This window comes from Passer montanus, unplaced genomic scaffold (assembly GCF_014805655.1).
Source record: "Passer montanus isolate IOZ18808 unplaced genomic scaffold, ASM1480565v1 scaffold110, whole genome shotgun sequence".
Lineage (NCBI taxonomy): Eukaryota > Metazoa > Chordata > Aves > Passeriformes > Passeridae > Passer > Passer montanus.
Window position 1 is genome coordinate 1 of NW_024357614.1, and position 23018 is coordinate 23018.

The following is a 23018-nucleotide window of genomic DNA, read 5'->3' on the forward strand; positions in this document are numbered from 1 at the left end:
GGGATACTTTATTTCAGCTGGAGTGACAACAAAACTCTAAACTATCCGGAGTGTTGTAAGACTCCCTTCCTTGCCATGCAGGTCTGTCTCTTTCAGAGGCCAAAAAACCTGCTGATTTTCAGCTGGCCATAAGTGCTGAAAATCCATGGGAATTTTTGTGGCTTCCAAGGAATGTACGCCTGGTGATGTGGTCATATTCAGGACATATTTAAGGGGCCAATGTGCAGTACTTCCTAGGCCTCATATCCTGAAGATGTCCCATTGATCAGCACGAATCACCTTTTTATTCCCACCCTCCTCTCTGGTTGTTACTAGTGGGATGTAATGACATTCTCATAGTGGCATCCTGCCTTTCCTCCTGCTTCTCATTTTCACAACCCCCTTTTCACACCAGCCCTGCCCTGTTGGAACCTAGAACATCTGTCTGGGTGCCCTTGGTGGCTCAGAGATCCTGGCAGCTCCCCAGAGACCGTGGCATGAGGCCAAAGACACTTGGGATTTTGATTTTAACCCATGAAGCAAATTACCAACCTTGTATGAAGAATTACAAGTCACAAAATTTTAAGTAGCATAACAGTAGTTATCACTGGGTGGAAAAGTCAAATTTTGAAGATTTTTTAATATTGAGGTCTCGGAGGCATGATGGAGGGATTTGGACATTGTGCTCCTCCTTCTTTCTAGCCTCCATCTTCTGGGTGATGTTAGCATTTTTGGACTGGTTTAGAGTAGAAGTACACAGTCTAATACAGATAATATTTTCCAATACCTATAGATGATAGGTATTGGAAAATAACTGTAAATAAAGTACACATAGTTTTTAGTATAAAGAGATAGCATCGCCTCAGGGCAGGGCAGTGTGCCTCAGACAGACCTGCTAGACAGTACTCTGAGAGAAAATATTTTAGATAATAGATAATAAACAACTTTGTGAACACAAGCCAAAGAATCCCGACTCTTTCTTTAGCTGGTGGGCTGGGAAAAAAGGACTCCTGGGTCATCCCAAAAACAGAAAACCCAAGACCACCCCAGGGACCAAATGCGCCCCCTCATCTCCCATGGATGTCTGGAGCCAGCAGGGCCTCCTGCAGAGCACTATTTGCACTATGCTGCCTCCTTGGCCTTTTCCCATGTCTGGACCAGGCTGCTGTTGCCATGTGTTGGACATGCATCCAGCATGTCACACCTATTACTGATCAGGTTGATGGAGGAGTGCCTGCTACCCACAGCTCACTGCCCCAACACTTTTCCCGCCCATCCGTGGCTGCATTTCGACTCCATCTGCTGGGATACTACAATGACTGGATGCTCCTGTGGTTCTCACAGGCCCAATTTCCATGCCTCCCTGCTCTTCCTAGCCCTAAGGCTGCCTCAGCTTTCTAACAGAATTTTTCTTAGTCTAATGGCTTCTTGTGCTTTACTTAATGTAAGCAGGAGTACACAATTTGATTGTCTTTATACTAGAATTAATAAAAATAAGTTGGAAGTGCTCCTAGATTTTGCCATTTAAAACTTGAAGCAGCTGCAAAAAGTAGAGAACCTTTCTGTGCAGCTTTTAAGTTAATTTGCATGTCTCCTTCCTCTTCACTCAATTTTAGCATATCTATTGATTTTCCTCAGCTGTCATCTTTTAAGCTTCATCACTTGTCTATAGATCTGTAAAAAAAATCCTGTAAACCCAATGCAAATTCACTGTACTTTGTATTTTTCCTCTTCTGGAAAGGCTGAGGCTCATGTGACCTTCTTCTGTGACTAGACAGAAGACAGACATACTTCCCATCCTAGCTCTGGCTTAGAGCAGAACAAATGTAATTTATTAACTGCTAGTAAGATCTGCTAGCAAAGGTCACAATTAGAGCTAAGCATGATGCTTCTCTCCCTGTCTTGAATACACATCTTTGTACCTAGGCCTGGTGATTTCCAGGAGCACCTGGAAGCATCTGCCAAGGAGAAAAGTCTCACTATTGCTGGCTATAACTTTGATTTTTTTGTAAGATTTTGATCTATATCTACAGTGATCTACAGGAACCAGATCTTTGACACAAAGTGCTTTCAAGCAACATTTCTAAGCATAGTGGGCAATGAAGTCCAGATACTAATGAGCTGTGGTTGTTTTAACTCTATGTAACATATGGTACAATATCACAAAATATGTTATTTTTTAGTATTTCAGACATTTAAAACTTAGGCTTATTCTTGTGAACACTGTTATTTCTTCCCTTCAGAAAGCTGCATGTCCAAGTACTAATTTCTTTCTCAGTTTGTTGAAACTTTACTTGTCAGACAATACTTTTTTCTTGACCCAGAGATGGGGCAATGGAGAGGCATTTTAAAAACTTCTATTCTATTTTTAGTCTCATGAGAAGGGTGAGACAATGCAGATGTTATAGCTCATGCTATCACAATCAGAAGCTGACTATTTCTTAACTACACTACACTATAAGCTTTTCTTGGCCTGTTCAGTAATTGCTATACTATGCTGTAGATGCTTAAAGCAAATCATCTAAAACTACTCCTCCTGGGTCCCAATACAATGCATCTTTCATAGTTCTATTCCTCTAAAGTACCTAGTCTTATATGCAAGACCAACTTTTGAAACTTTTTTCTAGCTCCATTTCTGTCTCAATAATATTTTTCCTATTCCATGGCATTTCTAAGTCGACGTTTCTTGTCTCAAGGTTTGCATACGGACGCATACTGCATAGGCCTTCTGTCAGGCCCCGAGAACACTCTACAAATCCATTTCCCCCATTTACCAATATACAAGTTTTTTTTACTTTAGTCAACTACTGAAATAAAATGGAACACATATTATGAAATTTCAAGTTCTGAAGGGTAGTGTTTGTTGTGGTGGGAAGAGGGGGAAGAAGGGAAATTATTTAAAAATAAATTAAATTTTAAAATGGAGCCCTCATCTAATATTCCAGTATTTGGATATGAAAATAACTCTTGTAATTTCTTTGATCACAGCCAAAAGGAAAAAAAAAGAAAAGATTCTTTCATGTTATGAGCTACACAGAGGAATCCTGGAACTTTTCAGTGAATTTGCCAAGGCTTGCTACTTCCTTGAAGTCCCTTGTCTTCCTGAGAATGTTATACCTTTGGGAGTATAAATCTAGCAGCTGGAAAAATTCTCTTTCTTCTTTGTTTTCCCTCTAGGAATTCTGTGGAGGATGTACACGTTAATCTTTGAGAATGTACCTCTTTGGTTTTGGATTGAACAGGCCCAACCTCAGATCATAAGATGCCTATTGTTAATATCTTGATATTAGGGAATAGGGTTTGCTTTGTATCATTCTGACCTAAAATGGAAGCCTTGAACTGAAAAAGAATGTGAAAGTTTTAGTGCAAAGTCAGTGACTTGAAAGTTAGTGACTCCAAGTGGGTTAGCAACTCCAAATACCCACTTTGCAGACACTCAGGCTCAGAAGTCATTTTTATTACCTGGTCACATTTTGTCTAGTTGTAAGAAATTATCTTATTGTTAAATTTTTAAGGCATATATATGAAGTAAACCTAACACAGATCCACACTGAATTTTCATTTGGGTGGTGTGTTTTACCTGTGACTCTACTGTTCAGTGCTGACTGGAAAAAACACACCTTTTCCTCTTACCTGCCAGTGTAATAAAGCCTTCATCCTCTGTGTCCCAATACATAGAGAATTGAACCTTAGCTGAAACTTAGCAGATTGAAAAGTACACTGTTGGGAACCTCCCATGTGTGGAGACACGAGGCTTGACTTAATTTTCAGAATGCTGGTTTATTATCTTATGATATATATTATATTAAAATACTACATAAAAACAATACTCTTTTTACAGAGAGAAAAGAATGATCAGAAGGCTACAAAGAACAAGAACAGAATAGAATGCATAACAAAATATTGTGACTGCTCACTGCCTCAACTCAAGTGGCTGTGATTGGTCATCAAGTGAAAACAATCCATATGGACCAATGGAAGATGCACCTGTTGCATTCCACAGCAGCAGATAGTTATTGTTTATATTTCTTTCCTGAGGTCCTCAGCTCCTCAGGAGGGAAAATCCTGGCAAAAGGATTTTTCAGAAAATATCATGGCTACGGTACACAAATGACTGCTCTATTCAAATCTGAATTCCATTTTATATGGCTCCTTATTTCCTTTTTTTCCCTACTAATTTCTCTTACAAATGTCTTAATTTGCTGCTAAAAAACATAACCATATACAATTTAGTTTTGTGTTTATGTATAATGAATGATAAAGGCAGACCAAAGGAAAGTACCAAAAATTGGAATAAAAGAAAATAGTTTCACTCCCTTTTTTGCCCTAGTTACTCCCAAATTTGGCTTGATACGTTCTTAAGTACACCCCATTCTGCTTCCTTTTGATTGGCATATAAATACATGACAGGAAAAGTGGCTTCCCAGCCTTTTAGGAATGAAAATTTTTCCCATAAAGATTTTGGGATTTTCACCTTCCCTTCCCTTCCCTTCCCTGCCCTTCCCTTCCCTTCCCTTCCCTTTAATAAAGTTATGCATGACTTAATAGAAAACAAATTAGAAGAATACATTTCAGCGTTGGAAGCCAGCTCGATGGGGTGAAATTTGGGAGCTCCTGCTGATTCTTGAGAGCAAGCAGAACTCCTGTGTATCCATACCATTTTATTTCAGAGCATTTTCTTCAATTTTTTTAAACTGATATTTAGGTATAGGTCAGGTTCCTCAGGCAGTGGGCTACAAGGAAGAATTTCCTTCTGCCACAGGAGTCAGTGCTCCTGCTGGGTCACCTTCTCCCTCTCCTTTCCCTGCAGTGTGGTGGAACCTCTGGAACCCCTGTGCCAAGGAACAGCCCAACTGCCCAACGGCCACAAACTGCCCAACTGCCCAACGGCTGCCGTGCTGTGCCTGTGGCCCCTCTGCTTCTACAGCACGGGCTGTGTTTGCTTTCACATCTCTCTGGGTGTTGACATAGCTCCTGTCTTCAATAGAAAGGTCTCAGCATGGACCGTAGGAAGGTACTTGTAGTCTTTTAAATGAAGAGGAGAGCTTTCCTCTACACATCGAATGTTTAACAAATTGTAAGCACTGCATGATTTTAAGATGGAAGTCTTGTAATTGCTCAAATGGGAAGGGTTTTTCATCTGTTCTTTCACCTAGAATAAAACTGACGGAGAGAAGGAAGAGGAGTATTTAGTGCAAAATAGTTCTCCAACCGTTGAGTCACCTTCCACTGTAGCTGTAGCAGAGTACAGTAACCATCAATCCACTCTCACTGTCTCTGGGAGTCTGCCACCAAACCAAGAAGGGATACAAAGCATCACAAGTGAAACACATAGCATGGCAGAGGCAAAGAATACTGCAGGACAGATGCAAGATCTCCAGTCTCACCGAAATATTTCTTCAAAAGGTTTTGATGCCAGTGTCAGCTCCAGTAGTGGTAATCAATCAGAGCCAGAGCATGCTGAAAATGGTAAAGGAAAGGGTAAAAAGAGCTGTCTTCAACCTAAGCAACTCTCATTTTACCATTGCGCATGTGTCTTCATTCTGTTATAGTTTTGCTGCTGGGAAGTGAATTTTTGAAGGAAATAGTAGCCTACTGTCTACTTCAAATGTGTGGAAATAGTGTAATCATCTAGTGAAAAAATACAACCGCCAGGAAGTTTCTTGGCCTTTTGTTAGGAATTGTGATGGTTTCAATGAGGAAAAAAGTATGTAAGAGTGATATTTTATACTGGACCTAAAAAGAAAGGCCCAGAATAATCTGTAATACATTGTGTAAGGAATATTTATTGTAGCAAGATGAAAGCATTTTGAGTGCCCTGCTTACAAGTAGAAGATACTGCTTCTTGCATAAAACTTGATTCTCTGTAAGCTATTTCATTTGTGGGAGAAAGTACCAGTTATGGCATGTTTAGGCAACCATTGACCCTTGTGAAGTTAATGTTCTGAAAAATGGAAGTCAAACTGATATAAAACATTGACCTTCTTAGCTGGGTTTCACATTCATGCAATTTTGAGATTCATCCAGATGAGACCATCAGAGAGAAGAGGATAATAAACACAGCCAACACTTGTGCACATGATGTCAGTGTACTGCTGCCTGCATTTTAACTGTTGGCAAGGCTGGATCCAAAAGATAGTTTGTGAAAGTGACAGGCTGTTTTGCAGTTCATCAAAAATACAGGTGCTTTCACTGTTCTGTAGTACCTGAAACATTTTTAACACTGAGGAAGAAAATGCTTGTCTGACTATACTCCTTGTTTTTTCATTGCAACAGATTTCAGTTAACAATTAACTGAATTTCCTCAAAACACCCTTAAGGTGTGTTACTATAATTCATCTGGAAATGTTCTAAAAGAACGCAATAAAATGTGTTTCATTCAACAAAGGTGAGAGTTTGGATGAGATTAATAGGCAGCCCTCAATAAAGATATCTCTATTGCTTTGTTAATCACAGATGTACATACTTTAAGAAAAAATGCAGAGAAATTCAGGCTTTTTTAAAATTGTTGTTATTTCCATTTCCTTCTACTTTTTGGGGTCTTTTTCCTCCTTTATAGTGTTTAGAGGCCAAAAAAACCTTCAAAAAGCTCAGGGAAGAGACAGGTCCTCCAAAAAGCAGAAAACAAGCCTCAAAACATCAGTGAACATCAAAAAGAAGAATAAAAGTAGTAAGTACAGCAGCTCAGTGTGAAATAAAATGTGTGAAAGTACCATGTTATTTGTTTGAAATAAATATTAAAAAAGGTGAATAGGAGCTAGGATGTAATAACTAGTCTTGCAAAGTCTTTTAAAGACTACATAGCTCCATAAGTAAAAACATGTGGATAATTTTGGCACCTACATGAACACATTACAGTGCCTCTTTGCCTTATTTTCTGATGCAGGCAATTTATTTATGGCTGTGATTCTAAAGCAATAAGTGCACTGCTGTCGTGATCCAGTTGGAGAGTAGAGTGGACTATGGCTATACGAACCTTGAGCAGCTGGATCGTATTCAAGAATCTCCTTCCAGGAAGTGTGTCCCTACCCTACCTCCTTATGTTCACGCACACACACAATCAGTTAAATACCTGCCAGTTTTTGTGATGGATTGTGGAGCCACAGTCTCCTACTTTTATCAACCTTCTAGGTCTGTAGGACTTTAGTTCCCATAAATCCACAGAACAGATCTGAGTCTACGTGCACAACAACAAACTGGCCGGTGTTTCCAGTGCAAGGTTTCCCTTTCCCAGCATGCCAGAATTAGAGGGGCCCCATTACAGACCTGTTTTGCGGTCCTGCACCTGGGCACCCGTGGTGCAGAGAGCTGTGTGCCAAGCTGCTACACCAGGATGGATTATGTCATGTTAGAGTGAGACAGCTCCTGGTAAGCTTTGGGTTGGGTGGGAAAGTTGCTTTGTTTTGTAACAATCTACCTTCCCACAGGAAAATGTGGGCAAAGTGGAGAGAGAGAGTCTGATCTAAAAGAACATGATAATCATTTGCCCAAAGGTTGCAAATGGAGTTTTCAAGTGTGTAAGTATCTTCTTTGAGACATGCTTCTTGTGGTCTTGCAATATACTATAAGAAGACTTTTGGAATTTTCTGGTTTGAGGAGTTTTTGCCTCTAAAATCACTCCATCCCCAGTTTGCTTAGTTTTGTCATATATCCTGATAGTTTACCTTTCTTGCTGTTTACTCCTTGTTCTCTGCTTCTTGTTCAGCCTCTAAGATTATTATTTTTTAAATCTTCCCCTTCCATTTTGCCATAATGAACCAGGACTTATTTAGTATTTCTCATAAGAAGTTTCAGTGCATTTGTGGCAGTCAAGATAGGATAATAAACAGCAGTTGTTGTTTCTCAGCCGTGCTGCCTGCTACCTCAAAGTACATCACGAAGATTTGAGTACCTCCCCCTTCATCGGAGCCTCAGAAGGCTTCAGTGCACTGCTGCAATGTAATAATTAACAGAAATTGTTTAACTTGCAGCTGACTTGCAAAATTTGAGTAGCACCGAGCGCATAACAGTTCTCCAAGCAAAAATGCAGGAAATCCGGAAACGCTACCGGTTGCTGAAAGCTGAGTTGGCTGCCATTGACCGGAAAAAGCGTTTAAAGAAAAAAAAAGAGCTGGAAAGTAAGTGCTGGGAACTAAAAGCTACTTTTAGAGAGATAACTTGCATGTCACGTTATTAAGGTTCTAACAAGAGTTGGGTAATCTTTAGGGAGATTACTGCTGTTAGAAGTGTGTTTATGCTTACTGTTTTGCTGAAAATACTGAATACAGTTATTTTATGACTTTTAGAAGGCCCAGATCAGATACCCAATGACGATGCAAGGGGAGAAATATTAACAAGGCAGCAAATCTAGATTTCTAGGGAGGTTGTTCAGAGATCTGCTCTGAGGTGGGATAGTAATGAGTGGCATGGAACATAGGAGGACACAAGCAAGTGTTGGACTTCACCAATAGTTTAGCAATTCACCTGTGAACAACTACATCACTTTTAACAACCTGTTAAAGTGATGAAATATGTCAAAGAAAAATGCTGTAGTAGCTCCAGAGAGGCACAAACTTATGCAATGTGTTCTATCCTGGCTACTGTTTACTGGACACTGCTCACCAGTAGACATCATTCCCAGGGGTGGAGAAAGGAAGCAGACCAACAGGCACCATGGCCACTCAAACTGCTGCTGAACCAGAGGAACAACCCCTGCCAGTAGCAGTCAACCCTATACAGAAAAGAAATCAAATTGTAAATCAAAAAAGTAATCAGTTGACTGCGTGAAGGATGAAGAGGAAGCAGAGCCCTCAAAACAGGAGGAAAAGGTAGGGCCAGAGATAATCACCTGATCCTAATCCTCAGGTGAGCTGTGAGATATACAAATAGATTTCAACCACTAGTGAGGAGAGCCGCTGGTGACCTGGCTGCTCTAATTCTTGATTGTTGCGGCCCGTGATATGAAACTGGATGGCAGTGAAGCCAAGCAGCTGGGATCTCTGTCCTGGAATATGGGCATTGACAAGACGATTGGGAAGAGCACAGAAACTCTCAGCCCCTGGAGGCTGTGTCAAGTGTGAGGGAAAGGTATTTTCTCAAGGATGATCTTGCCTGGTCTCTCAGAGGACCCTTTGCTGTGGGACTGCTGAGGGCTGAAGAACAACAGGTACTGATGGCTACCACAACAGTGCAGTGTTGGCAGTATCACACCAACCAGGACTTCATGACCCCCTTCCAGGGGATGATTTGAGAGCTGGAGAGCCAGGGAGTGGTCAGCAAGATTTGCTGACCCCTTAGTAGTCCTATATGGCCAACGTGTAAGTCCAGTGGAGAGTGGAGACTAAAAGACTGTTGCCCTGGGGGTGGAAACGCAGCCCCACTATTTGCCATGGGCTGATCCAGGCTGCACTAGAAAAGGGTGAGGCTCCAGAACACTTGAAGTACATCAATGATATTGTATGGGGCAAGACAGCAAAGGAAGTTCTTTGAGAAAGGGGAGAAGAAAATCCAGATCCTCCTAAAGGCCGTTTTTGCCATAAAGCAAAGCAAACTCAAGGGATCTGTCCAGGAAATTAAACTTTTAGAAGTAAAATGGCAAGAAGGATGTAATCAGATTCCAATGAATGTGGTAAACAAATAGCTATGTCCCACCAACCAGGAGAAAGCAAGCACAGGTTTTCCTAGCCACTGCAGGTTTCTGGAGGATGCATGTTACAGATTACGGTCAGATTGTAAGCCCTATCAATATTATGTGACATGGAATAAGAATAATTTAAAGTGGGGTCCTGAACAATAACAGGCTTTTGAATGATCTAAACAGGAAATTCTTCATGCAGTAACCTTTGTGCCAGTCAGGACAGGAGCACATGTGGGAAATTTGCTCTACACTGCAGAGAGGGAGAATGGTCTTTCCTGGAGTCTCTGGCAAGACGTACCCAGGGAGACTTCAGGATGACCAGTGAGATTTCAGACTCAGAGATAAAAGAGATCTAAGGCGTGTTATACCCTACCTGACAAAGAGATCCTTATGAAGGGTTTTGAGCTGCTTTGGAAGTGACTGGCACCAAAGCACAGCTCCTCCTGGCACCCTGACTGCCAGTGCTGGGCTGGGTGTTCAGAGGGAAAGTCCCTGCCACACATCATGGCACTGACAACACGTGGAGTAAGTGAGTTGTGATGATCACCCAGCAAGCTCAAATAGGAAATGCCAATCACCAGGGATCTTAGAACTCAAGGAAGCCAAGCATTTTGGATTATCATCAGAGGAGGATGATGAAAAGGCGATGTGTTGAGGAGGCAATCACATATAACCAGCTACCAGAAACAGGAAAATGCCTTCATCATGCCCTCATCATTGGAAAATACTGTCATTGGTTCCTGCTATATCTTGGGGATAAAAATAGGAAGCTGCTACATGGACTACTCCATGGCAAATTGCAGAAGCTACTGCAGGACAAGGTGGATCAAGTCAATTTGCAGACCTGAAATCTGCATGTTGTTTAGATATCACTAAACAAGAGAAATGGCCAGCGTCCTACCTCTACACTGACCACTGAACAGTAGCAAATGCTCTGTAGGGGTGGCTGGAACAATGGAAAAACAAATTAGTAGAATAGAGGTTAACCTGTCTGGGCTGCTGAAGATTGACAAGACATCACTGCTTGGAGAGAAAAGCTGGCTGTAAAAGCACATCATGTAGATTCACAAGCACCTGTGAGTTGGGCTACTGAAGAACATCACAACAATGGACACATGGATTGGGTTGCCAAGATTAAAGCGTCTCAGGTGGATCTGAACTGGCAACATAAAGGTGAATTATTTCTGGCTTACTGCGCCCATGGTGCTTCAGGTCATCAGAGAAGAGATGCAACAAAACAGATGGGCTCAACAAAACAGATGACTGAGGGGTGGACTTAACCACGGGCACTACTTCCCAGATTATCCTTAGCTGTGAAACATGCACTGCAATCAAGCAGGCCAAGTAAAGCCTCTGTGGTATGGGGAACAATGCTCAAAATACAAATATGGATAGGCCTGGCTAGTTAGACTGCACTCCCACAAACCTGTGAAGGCAAGCAGTATGTGCTGACAGAGGTGGAATCCACCACGGGATGGCTGGAGATGCACCCTGTGCCCAAACACCATCCTGGGTCTTGAAAAGCAAGGCCTGTGGTGACATGGAACACCAGAAAGAGCTGAGTAAGACAATGGGATTAATTTCAAAAGTAGTCTCATAGACCCCTGGGCTAGAGAGCACAGTATTGAGTAGATATCATGTTCCTTACCATGCATCAGCCTCTGGCATGGTCAAAAACTGCACACAGTTTGGGAGAGCCTCAGAGGGGCACTGAACTGAGGTGTAACATTCCTAAATCGCAGTAATATACCAGTGCTTACTGGTATATTGGATGGAAAATGGAAAAACTTTTTAACTGCTTATTTATAAATCCTTATAATCTGTGTTTTCCTCTTCCTGTGCAGGGGCTGCTGCCACATCAAGTTCTTCACCAAATGGAATGCCAGGGGAATGCAGGTGACAACAGGATTGCCAAACCACTTTGCACTTAATGGCTGCTGAAGGCCACAATTTTAAACAGTACTGAAAACAAAATATGAGGATCCATTAAAAGAATCACACAAAACCAAATACTGACTAATGTTTACAGGTTTGAATTATATTTAAAAAAGTTACTCTGGAATCCATTAATTGGAATAAAACTACAGTACTTTGCCATATTTAAATATATGTTTAAATTTTTATTAAATACATTATATAAAAAAAGAAAACTATTAACCAATTGTATTAAGTACTGATATATGAAGATCATATTCCATCTGCTTGAAGTATTTGTTCATAATGGATTAAACAGGTATATTTTTGTGTTTTCTTGTAACTGTTTTCCTGTGAAAACAACAAATACTTCATTTGTAACGCTTATTTTGAGCTTCTAGAAGGCTTCAAGAGAATGTGAGCTTATAGAAGTTTTTAGAAAAAAGCCATGAAATATATTAGGCTTTGCAGAAAATTGAGTTATGCAATATGTTGTACAAATATAAGCAAGGACCTCTGAAATAAAATGGCATTGTTTTTGAATCCCTGATTTTGTTTCTAACAGTTTAATTAATCAGCCATAGTGTCTTCATGAAAATTACATCAAGCTGCAGAATCTGTTGATAAATTATTAATTCAAATCCATTTTCTCTTTTAGCAGAAAGCAAAAGTGTGGCCCAGCATTAATGCACCAGTCAAAACAAAGCTGAATTTTGATTCCTGTTCATTATGGTAGCTCAAAAATGTCAAAGCAAGCTCCTGAAAATATTTGCTGGCTCCTTTTAACAACTGCCTCAAGGTCAGATTCATAGGAATTGAAACTGGAATAAATATTCTAGTGTTCTCTGCTTACATTGTGTCTGACTCTAGTTCAATTGACCAAAATATTGTAACACCTGCAAAATAACGTTACTGATACGACTGCTAAATTACAATGATAAGTTTTGGAAGCAGTGACTGTGTTAAAAATTACCAGTGACCTAGGACTGACAAGAGTCATTGTAATAATTTCAGTGAGGATATAATACCCAAACCAGAATGAGCAAGTATACTAAAATAGTAGGCAGAAGGGAACTTTCTCCATACTAAGACAGATAGCCAGGTAGTAGAACTAAAGATCACTGCAACCAGTGCTATCTTAAAGAAAAACAGAAAGCAACACAAACATAATTCTGAATAGAATCACCACTGTGCATGTCATAACCCCAAAGTTATTTAACATGACAATTATCTTGCCCTAAACTTAAAGCCTCACTCAGTTTTCTATCTTTTTAAATTCTAAGGCTATTATTTTAAATTACCTACATGTGGTGGCACCCTGAATAGTATTCTGGAGAAGATCAGCATCCACAAGAAGACAGTGTAGTATAGTTAAGCACTTGGATTTCTAGGGGAGGAAGAAGAAAAACCACCACTACTTACTGACTGGACAGGCTTATTAGCTGCACTTCCAAACAACAGGCTACAGGAATAATGAATGCAAAGCAAACCAGAAAACCAGACCCACCTGGAACACATTGTGTTCTCAGCTGCCAGTGAAAAAATGTTTCATCTTACAAAGGACTAACAGTGCACAAACCATCTTTAGAGGGAGCTCTGCAGACATGAGTCAGGTGTTAAAACACCTTCTGGAAAGTCTAAGCACTCCTTCTGGAGTGAATAGAACAAAACACAGCCAATCAAGCAAAAACTGAGGCAGTATAAAGTTTCTTCTGGTGATGGGAAGCACATCCTGTCCACGTGAGCCCATGCTGCACCCACCTTGTCCACAGTGACAGCAGGCACCTGATTCCTCTCCAAAGACACTTACATATAGAAGCCAGCTGAGAGGTGTACTACAGAAGCATAAGCTGCGCTGGGTGCACAGCGTCATAACAAAACAGCAATTACTTCCAGAAATTATCCTAGAAGAGCAGCTCGCAATATCTGTCACACTTTTATTTCACAGAGCAGTTGGAGACGCAAAACTGCTGTTTACTCTAAAATGAGTGTTCCAAGCTTTGCAAGCAGCCACAGACACCTCCCAATTTGAGTATACATAGCATCAAGTGGTGAAAGCAGAGTCACCACTGACACCAGTGAGAAATTTTAACACCATCCTTAGGGATTTTTAGCCCTAGAACATCAAACAGGTCAGGTCTGTCTGTTCTCATTTGCCAAATGCCATTGCACGGTCTCTGCTGTAAGGAAGGATATCCACCAACAAAATATCTGCCACAAGAGTTGCCGCTCAAGGCCAGCAGAACCAAAGGTTGCTGAGCATCAAACAGATGCACCCAGTCTGAAGGGCTTTCAGAACTCTACAGAACTCTGCCACATGGTTTCCAGTGACACAGACTTTGAACAAAACATCCAGCACAGTATCTGCATGTATGCCAAAGCACAGCAATGTCCTGGCTCATGACTTGTGTATTATATAGACTTGGGCCAGAAACAAATGCAACAGATGTAGAAAAAATGAAGACTGATGGCAACCAAAACACAACCATCATTTTTCTACTCCATCAAGTAGTTATAAAATTATCAAACTTGTGCACTCACATAACAGAACACAGTAACCAACAAAGAAGTCTTTTATTCAGAAGAGGTTCAAGTGTCTTTACAAGTCATGATTTCAACTTACAAAATCAACATTACCGCCAGCACTTTTCCTAAAGAATTGTCTTTTGTACAATGTCAAGTATGTACGCAAAGCAAATGAATGATCCATACCCTAACATTTCTACCCCAAAATCCCTATTTAGATTTTGCATATATATATATAAAGCACATATGAATATCATGTCTTCATACTTCAGGTCCTTCTCCTCCAGGAACCAGCTACAAAAAGTAAGACATTTTTGCATTAGTGCCATAGAGTTAAGCTTTACAAACAGGACAGCTCTTACTTTACAACAAACATTTTAGGACTTGGAGACTTCATGCTAGACCACAAGTGGCTTTCAGACTCTCCCAACAGAGGAAATCAGTTATTGCCAGAGATGTACAAACCTGCAGGGAATGTACAAACCCAGCAGGGAATAAATCAGCATAGCACCTCCTTGTGAAGAAAGCAAGGAATTGAAGAATATAAAAAGACATACAAAAGGAAAAACACGAGCGGGAAAAAAAAGGATTAAGCACTACTTTTATGGATATCTTTATCAGCTGAGCACTTCTAAAGAGAAAGAGCTTCACTGGTTTTGGGATCAAAATAAGAGTAAGTCTAAAGCATGGACTTCCTGATATGGGAAGATACATGTCCAAAAGACACATGAGGTCTAATGCAGAAACGTATCTGCCTTGCTGAAAATTCACCAAGTTCTTCTTCAAGGGCAACACACCCCCAGCTTAACTGGATGGTAGGAATTTCACTCCACACAAGGAGTCAGAATGTATGCTGTCCTTTCAACATGCAGAACAATAACCAAAGCAAAAAAAAAGGCTTAGAAATTAACACAGGATGGCACCTGCTCCAACACACAATGCAGAGGAGCAAGAGAGGTAAAACAACACAAGAGAGACAATGTCTCATTCATAGAGAGCCAACTTAGACTCAGATCTTTCCACTTAAGCCTTCCTCTTCCCACAAAATTAGAAATGCCCTTGTATTGAAGTCCAGGCTTCATGGCCAGCTGTGCAGACAAGCGACCTGAAACTTCCTGATATAGCAGAACTGTCCGGAAAGCTTGGCTTAAAGGAGTCGAATATAATCACCGACTGATTTACAGGCATAGAAAGTCAACACATGCAGCCTCCGATGACTCACCATAGTTATGTTATTTCCATTGAGCAGAATCTGGTCCAGCTTTGTGATTCTTCTCCCCTCAGGTGTGATCTCACTGAAGGAGCATTAGAAAGAGTAAGTAAGAACACAGAACCAGGGACAAGGGCTCCAGATTTGATGACAGAACGGACAGAAATCCCTGCATTAAGGTGACCATTACCTGAACTAACACATAAATCAGCTACACGGCAGCATGATCTTGACAAATGGAGCACCTATTCGTGCAGAATGCAAACTGAAAAGGTCTATTTACTCAGTACATGGAGATGTGTGTTCACCCCCTAAAGCTTGACAGTTTCTTGAATATGATATATCAACACATAATGACAAAGTAAAAATATGTAAGTTTGCCACCTTGTTAAATCTTTGCCTAGGTCTTAAAGAAGTGTAAAAACAAATTAAATACTGGAAAGTTTCCCACACAACCCATGCAAAATTAAGACTGCAAATAGAATCCCCATACAAGTATAAACCATGCAATAGCTACTCTATGACATGGCTGTCCTGAACAAATTACTTTCTATAGTTTTAGGTCCAATGTTAAAATACTCAGCTGGTAAGTATTCCATAAATGTAAAAAACATTTTTCTAGCAAACCTTACACAGTACTTTGTCTCAGTGAACCAAACATTAAATAGCAACAAGAGGCAAAAAACATACTTACAATTCCGTAACATCTTCCAGCACCATGTCTGAAAATCCAGTTTCAAGGAAAATAAGGCCCAGATTTTAAAATTAGGCTATTTAATGCTATTTTCATTTTATGCGAAAATGTAATTTAACCTGAAAGTTGAAAATATCAGACTACAACGATCCATATAAAAAGGCTCTATTCAGTGAACCCAAAACTCTCAAGAGCTATAAATTACTTAGGTCAGAGCATAAAGCAGATAGCCTTAAACGTCCATCAAAGGATACTGACAAAGTCATCAAATCCTAGAAGTGTCCCAACAATTTCTTTGTCGCTCTTCATCACGATATGAATACGTGAACCAATGCACTTGTCCACAAGTTCTGTAGGTACACATAAAAGCATACGTTCTACAAAGCAAGTCTTTTGTGCCTTATGGGGTTTTTGGGGTTTGCTTACACAAACAGAAACACATTCCACACAACCTTACACATTCCCCCTCCACTCTCCCACACAAACCAGCCCCGCCGCCCCCCATCCTAACACCCATCCCCACTCCCAGCGGCCTCCCTCAGACACTCCCACAGCCCCAAGCTCACCTCACCCGCCAGACCCCAACACCCCCACACCTATCCCCTACTCCCACCCTCCTTTTCCGCTGGCCCCGGACCCCGCTATCCTCCCGGGCCGCGCACGGGCCCCCGCCTGACGCCATGCGCTCCCGCGCTCCCGCCTCCCGCCAGGCGCCGGCGCAGCTCGGCCTCCGGAGGGGCCCGCAGCCGCCGCGACCCTTGGAGAGGGACCCGGGCCGGGCCCCGACGGCGGCCCCGGGAATGCCCATGGTTACCGAGCGGCAGCAGCTGGGACGGGTTGGACACTGCGCTGGCCGCCATGTCGGAACGGGCCCTGGCCAATGGCCGCCGCCCACAGCGGGGAGGGCCGGGCCGCGCCGCTCCGCCCGCTGCCGCTGCCTCCGCCTGGGGACGGCTCTCGAGGGAGGCCTCCCGTTCCCCCCCTCGCTGCTCGTCCTGCCGGCCCAGCCGAGCAGCGCCGGCGGGGTGCCGCCGGTACCGATGTGGCCCCGCGGGCTGTGTAGTGTGCGCCGTGATTGTCAGCTGCTACAGCGCCACGGCAGAAGGCATGTTGGAAAATATCTCAGATCCCCGATGCTGACCCCACGAATCCCACCATGTCAGCCGAAACTGGATGTGCTACATCCCGTCTTTCCTTAAACAACTCCCGTGATACTGACTTTACCACCCCCTTGGGCAGCTTTTCTGTGAAGAAATTATTTCTAATGTCCAACCAAAACCTCCCCGGCATATAGGGATTATTCTGCTGGCACTGGGGAAGGTAGGAGTGCATTGGCCAGAGCTTTGCAGAGGGGAGGGAGGGCACTGACTCCTTCCTTGCCATGAAACTGTCAGCAAGGTAACACTGAATCCCATTGATCTTCCATACCCCAGCTCTTGAGATGGCCATTGTTCATTGAAGGTAACCATTTCAGCATCCCTAAATCCTTTCTCCAGGCTCTATGCAAGGATGTGCCAGTTTTGCCCTGACACCAACATTTTATTTTGCATGTGAAAATGAACTGGCATTAACAGTCTAACTTGCTGTCCTTACTTATTGCAATTTTTATTTTCATTTTCTTTCTGGTATTTCCCAAGTGGCATTGAACCCTAAATGTATTCACTTTTTAACATCACATCAGTCTACATACACTACATGCTCTTCTGTGCCTGTTTGCTTTCCCCCAGATTCTACTTTAAATATTACTCTGGGAACCTTAGAAATTTTAGGGCCAAAACCCTCACTTCATTAAGATCAGAGTGAAGCCTTTTCCTCTTGTTCAGACTCCTCTTGTCCCAGAAGGCTTCCTAGTGCTCCATGGACCTGAGTCCTTGCTCTCTGTATCTAATTTGGGCACTAAGACTCTTTTTTAGAGTTAGGATTTCTGTGTATTCCTGTCTTCATGCATGCAATAGACAGTGTTGCATAGAGTGCAACATCCTCATCCTCAGCTCCCTGTCTGGCAGCTGAAACTTGGCCCCTTCCATTGACCTGCATCAATGGAACAAAGATGGACCAAAATACTAATTTGTGACGCTGGCGCCTCACATTGTGATCTTGCACAAAGCCTGCTGCCTTTGTGCCCAGCAGTTGGTTCTCATTAAATTTCCTACGCACAGGTACCCAAGTCCAGTAACAGAATTTTCTGACAGCATCAAGTTGCTCCTTGCTGTTCTTTTATGCTCTTTGCTCCTCCAAGGTGCACTGCAATCCTTGCTTTCTTGCTTAGGAAACTCGGACAGCCTGAGGAGAGTATAAGTTTTAGAGGACTGCTACTGTCCTGAAGGTGTCTGCATTTCTCTCAGCTGCTGCCATTTGGAGAGCTCTCCAGCTGAGAAAACAAATATCCTGTCCGCACAAGCAGCAGAATCTTGTCCCATAGCCACTGATAGGAAACTGCCCCTCGGGAAGTAATCCCACCTCCTGCAATGCTGACCTTTGGGGGATCTCTGCCTTCTTGGATGCCTGAGTGTGCCATCTGGGGAAATCGTGTGTTGGCTGAACTTCTGTACTTCTGCCAATACAGCTAATTTGTTGTCCTATCCCTTCAGCTCCACACCTTACCTGGTGCAAATGGCCACAGCACTTTCCCTGTTTGTGGTTCCTAGTGCTGCTCGGTTACAGTCCTTTACTTCTGCCTGGGTCTGGGAAAGATCTGGTCTTGCAGCCTCTACACTGCCTATACTTACCTGTGTTCTCCGTCTGCCCAGCCACTCTACACAAAACTGCCAGACTGACCTCTTCACTCTCCTTCTCCTTTTTCTAGAATGACACTGAAGTCTTTCTCTTTAGGCTACTGACATGGAAACACATCATCTTTCATTTGAGTCCCAAATGCAGTGCAATAATCTCACAGCAGAGGTCTTGCAGCCCAGCTACAGGGCAGGCTAAACTACAGCAAGGGCATTGTAGTTTTGAAGCACCCAAGCCAATTTCAATGCCTGGGTGAACACTTATTCTGAGGGGAAAGGGCAAGGGAGCACATGTGGAACTCAAATTCAGAGCTACATGAAAACTGTGGAATCCTGTCTTTACTCAGAGTGCCTGGTAGAGCACAGGAAGTGTTACTTATTGGTCTCGAAAGTGTCAAGGTATACTCAGAGTACCCAGCTACTCAGCTTCAGAAGTTTGCTGTCACATTGTGTTATCTCACAGACCTTGTTGCATAAGCCATCTAGCAACAGTTTTTGCCCTTAAAAGTTTCTCAGTGTTGACAGAAAAATTAGTAACTCACTCTTTGCATCCACTTGCTGTCCTGCAGTACTAATGTTAGAGACCAAAGATTGGGGTGCTTCTTCCACACCTGAAAGCAGTTTTTGGAAATGAAGATGTGAAGGAAAATCCTGACAGCCAATCAGCCAAATCAGCCAAACTGGAAGAACAACATACTAAAAATAAACCTTCCAAATAAATGGGTTTTTTTGAGGAGTTGGAATTAATGAGCAGCCATCTGCTCTGCCTTAAGGCATCCCTGGGGTGCAGCACCACCCTCAGACAGGTTGTCCAGTGTGTCTTCTGTCCATTAGATTGTGTGTCAACCTCTACAACTACTGCTCAAGGCTAGAACTAGACACTGCAACAGTTTTGAACTGTCATCAATCACCACAGACTCAAAGATACTCCACATTCCCGCAGGCACAGCAAAGTGCTGGGAAGTAAACTGCTGCACTTCCCTTCTCCCTCTCCCTCTTCCCTGGCCGCCATGTGCCTTCACTTCCACTTCCCAGTGATTTAACCCATGACACCAGCCATGCAGGCCTGGCTGGGCTGAAAGCATTAACAAGAGCAGGACTACGGATTATTACGTTTCACAAGGTGGGCAGGAAGGTTTCTGTGCTGTCCTGGAGTCTGGAAGTTGACATGAGTTGCGACAGCCTTGCTCCATAGCCCGACAAAAGTATTGCCTTGGAGTTATTTCCACAAGCTCAATGAGGAACTTGAGACAGAAGGATTTGCCCTCCTCACTGCCTAGTCTGCAGAGTGGGGAAAAAAGAATCTATTGCTCCAAATCCACAATTGAAGGAGCTAGTGTTTATCACGTGGCGAGGAAATACCCATTCAAATGCGCCTGTTTGTTCTGCCCATCTGGTACCACCATCCGGGTGTCCACATCTGGTTGATTCAAAGATTGTGAAGAGCACTGAAGGATAGCCACAAAAATATGAAAGCATGGAGCTGTGAATCTGTGTGCAGAGCTGTGTGGGAGTGCTATTTCCAGCACAGTGTCTAAAACTCATTAAATTGACCTAAGTGAGCAGGTGCAATGGAACTGGGTCTTTCTGAATTTCATTCTTTCAACTTTATTTTCCACCAGTGACCTTCGTTTCAGATCTGCTAAAGGTTTTGCAGTGGACTACTGTCTAGGGAATCTTCATTGAGACTCATGAGCTTATATTTTAATGACATGCCATTTGCTTGCTCTTGAGTGCTGAAGGCTGTAGTATGTTCTTTGAGCCCTTCCTGCATAAATGCTCATTTCATGGCTGATGCATCTGAAAGAGGTATGATTTAGTGATCCAAATCATACCTCCCTGTTTTTGTCTTGCTATATTTCCTAGGAGTTCAGGGGAACTGGATGGTTCTGTGTGCCATGAAATGCACAGATGTCCTGAGGAAGGAGTGGGACCTCAAGAGGAGAAGGCAAATCCAGTTGGCTGAAATGGCAGACTAGCCCCACTCTCCCAGGGCTTTTGCTATGACTTCAGAACTACTTTTGGCCTAAGTGAATTTAGGCTGTATCAGTATGCACCACAGGTATGACAAAGATGAAGGGATTTATAATGATCACTGTTTGAATATGGTAAAAGCCCATCAGAGCTTTTACCCTAGCCAAATATCCAAAGGCAGTAAGAGTGTCAAGTGACTGTATTCACCAAGCAGGGGTCTTCTGACTGAATGCAGTATTTGGTCTGCCAGTAAATGGAAAGGCAGAAGTATAGTTTCTGCAGTGATTTCAGATGTTGAAATTCTCACATTACAGCAAGACACACCAATATTGTAATTTCTGAATACTTTTCTGTGGGGGTCAGGGGGGAGAAAGGTATCTCAGGAATGCAGAACCTGGTTCACATCACTCACAGACACTGGTTTTCTGTATGCATTAGTAGAGAAGATGAGTTACCAATGCACCTGTTAGCACTCTCTGCCCTAAATCAGTCATCCTTCCCCGTATGGAATTTTACCTGTATGACTGCTGGAAGTTCAATATTTCTATTTAATTTTTGTACTTAATTGGATTTTTTTACCATGCACTATTGTCAGGATTTATGGTAAAAAAGTTCAGTCCTACAGAGATGAGCTGAAGGTAGGCAGCAATGTTTTTGTCTTGGCATTCATCAAATGTATTGATTTACACTTGCAGATGTGCCATTCATCCTATTTCTTTATTGCTATGCATTCCATGTACTTCCAAAAAAGTGTTTCAGTAAAATTACTGCTTCCAGTCTAGTGCTCAGAAGCAATCCTGCTTTATAGCAGTCCTGCTTCCACTCAAGGTCATGAGAAAATATTATGGAGAAGAAACAGATATCCCAAGCCCAACCCTACAGAGTGATGCCGATTCCCAGGACCCGAAAGTGTTTTCCTCTGCTGTTGACTGCACTGCATGCAGAACTCTTGGCTGCCAGCACCTCAGCTTTCAACTTTTGGGGTTTTGGAATAAATAAAAAAAAAAGGAAGTTTTTGGTTTTGAGTATTCTTGCAGGAAAGTAATGTAACCTGGAGGAAAGAAATGTTTTAAACATCCTGTCATGTGCTGTGTTCCAAGATATTGTAAACAGTAAGAGTCTATAATTGAAATTAAACTGCAATATTCAGACCAAAAATGCCACATACTTTGCCTAAAAGCATTATTTTCCAATGTTTTTAAGATGTTAATTGCATTTTGAAATATAAGCAATTTCTTTCTAAGGTGAGACTTGCAGGAGGACAAAAATTCCATTTGCTACACAATTCGACTTAATGAAGTATAACTCTCTAGGGGCTTGACCTAAGGATTTGTGCAAGTCATGAAATATGGACTCATTTTCTGCTCTGTGAATTTTTACATTCTGATGGCCTTTGTTCCAGAGAAGGGTAAGTGTGGTGTGGTGGTAAGCGAGGTCTTTAATGTCTTAGGCATCTCTGTGAGTGAAAGGGATGTGCAGAATGGATGGGCAGCTGACTGCTTTGACTCAGTAATTCAGGACAATCACTGGCACAGAAATGCAGTCACTGTGGGTTTGTATCAGTACACCAAAGGCCACCAGCATACCTGGAGAGGGAGCACCTCCTGACCATAGGGAGCAAGCTAGGCACTCTTAAGCCTCACGAACCCAGCACATGGGTCCCATCTGTCCTCTCCCTTTTTAAAAATCCTTTTATTACTCCCTAACTCCTTCTTATTTCCCCTCTCTTACCCCCTCTTTCTGTCCCTGCCGAGTTACTTTCTTGACATCTAGTGGTATTGTGTTCTCCAAACACCAGAGTAAAATCCAGTGCTGTGCCAAAAAACCTCCTGTCTCTTATCAATGTTATGCTTCCCAACCCCTTTTTCCTCCTGTTTGATTTTTTCCAGGAAGAAAATGCTATGCTTCTCTTTGGTCTTTCATAACCTGCGTATCAAATATATCAATGTACTTTCTTTTCTTGGTGATTTATAAAGAATACTCATTTACAGTAAAGTCTGAATAAATCTACTGTCCTGGTGCCAGGAAAATCCCTGTACATTAATTTAGGAAAGAATGTCCAAGATATGCATAGAAACCATCCCTAACAAAAAGCCAGGAATACTGGCTTTTGCTAAAGCCAGGAATACTCCATCAAGCAGAGGCCTCTTAAATATGCAGCTGATAAGGGACTATGCACTATCACACGTCTGCAGGAGGTCACTGCATCCTTCTTGTAGAAACACACCGAAAAATACATTCAGCTATGGAATGTGCACCTGAACAATGCAGGCAGTTGAAGGGATGGCATCCTGCTGTACTGTCTCTCATGTGCTGTATTCCAAACTGGACAGTCTCACAATGAGATTCAGATCACGAAAAGAAGAAAGTTCT

At 42.2% G+C, this 23018-nt stretch overlaps 1 protein-coding gene and 1 long non-coding RNA gene across 3 annotated transcripts; one reads left to right on the forward strand and one right to left on the reverse strand.

The window, feature by feature from the left end:
- Positions 1-7210: 7210 nt before the first annotated feature.
- Positions 7211-13932, forward strand: LOC120512638. 2 transcript variants are annotated; one of them, XR_005630087.1, is made up of 4 exons: positions 7211-7347; positions 7950-8096; positions 11440-11491; positions 12168-13932. It is a non-coding gene; the product is annotated as an uncharacterized LOC120512638 (long non-coding RNA). The 2 variants fall into 2 exon arrangements; XR_005630086.1 differs by having other exon boundaries at positions 12171-13932.
- A 132-nt stretch (positions 13933-14064) lies between these two features.
- On the reverse strand, positions 14065-16867 carry LSM5 (LSM5 homolog, U6 small nuclear RNA and mRNA degradation associated). Its single transcript, XM_039731167.1, has 5 exons — positions 16754-16867; positions 16194-16289; positions 15940-15967; positions 15258-15330; positions 14065-14329 (listed from the first exon to the last, which is right to left on the reverse strand). The coding sequence occupies exons 1-5, from the start codon at positions 16797-16799 to the stop codon at positions 14297-14299; spliced, it is 276 nt and encodes a 91-aa protein (XP_039587101.1). The 5' UTR covers positions 16800-16867; the 3' UTR covers positions 14065-14296.
- Positions 16868-23018: the final 6151 nt, after the last annotated feature.

Bases quoted from the DNA above. Each gene is read 5' to 3' on its own strand.
- LSM5 (XM_039731167.1), bottom strand. From the start codon at position 16,799: ATGGCGGCCAGCGCAGTGTCCAACCCGTCCCAGCTGCTGCCGCTCG. The intron at 15,968-16,193 runs GTATCCTTTGAT...CTGGATTTTCAG, and splicing joins AGGATTTGATGACTTTGTCA to ACATGGTGCTGGAAGATGTT. The intron at 14,330-15,257 runs GTGAGTCATCGG...TACTTTTTGTAG, and splicing joins ATGGAAATAACATAACTATG to CTGGTTCCTGGAGGAGAAGG.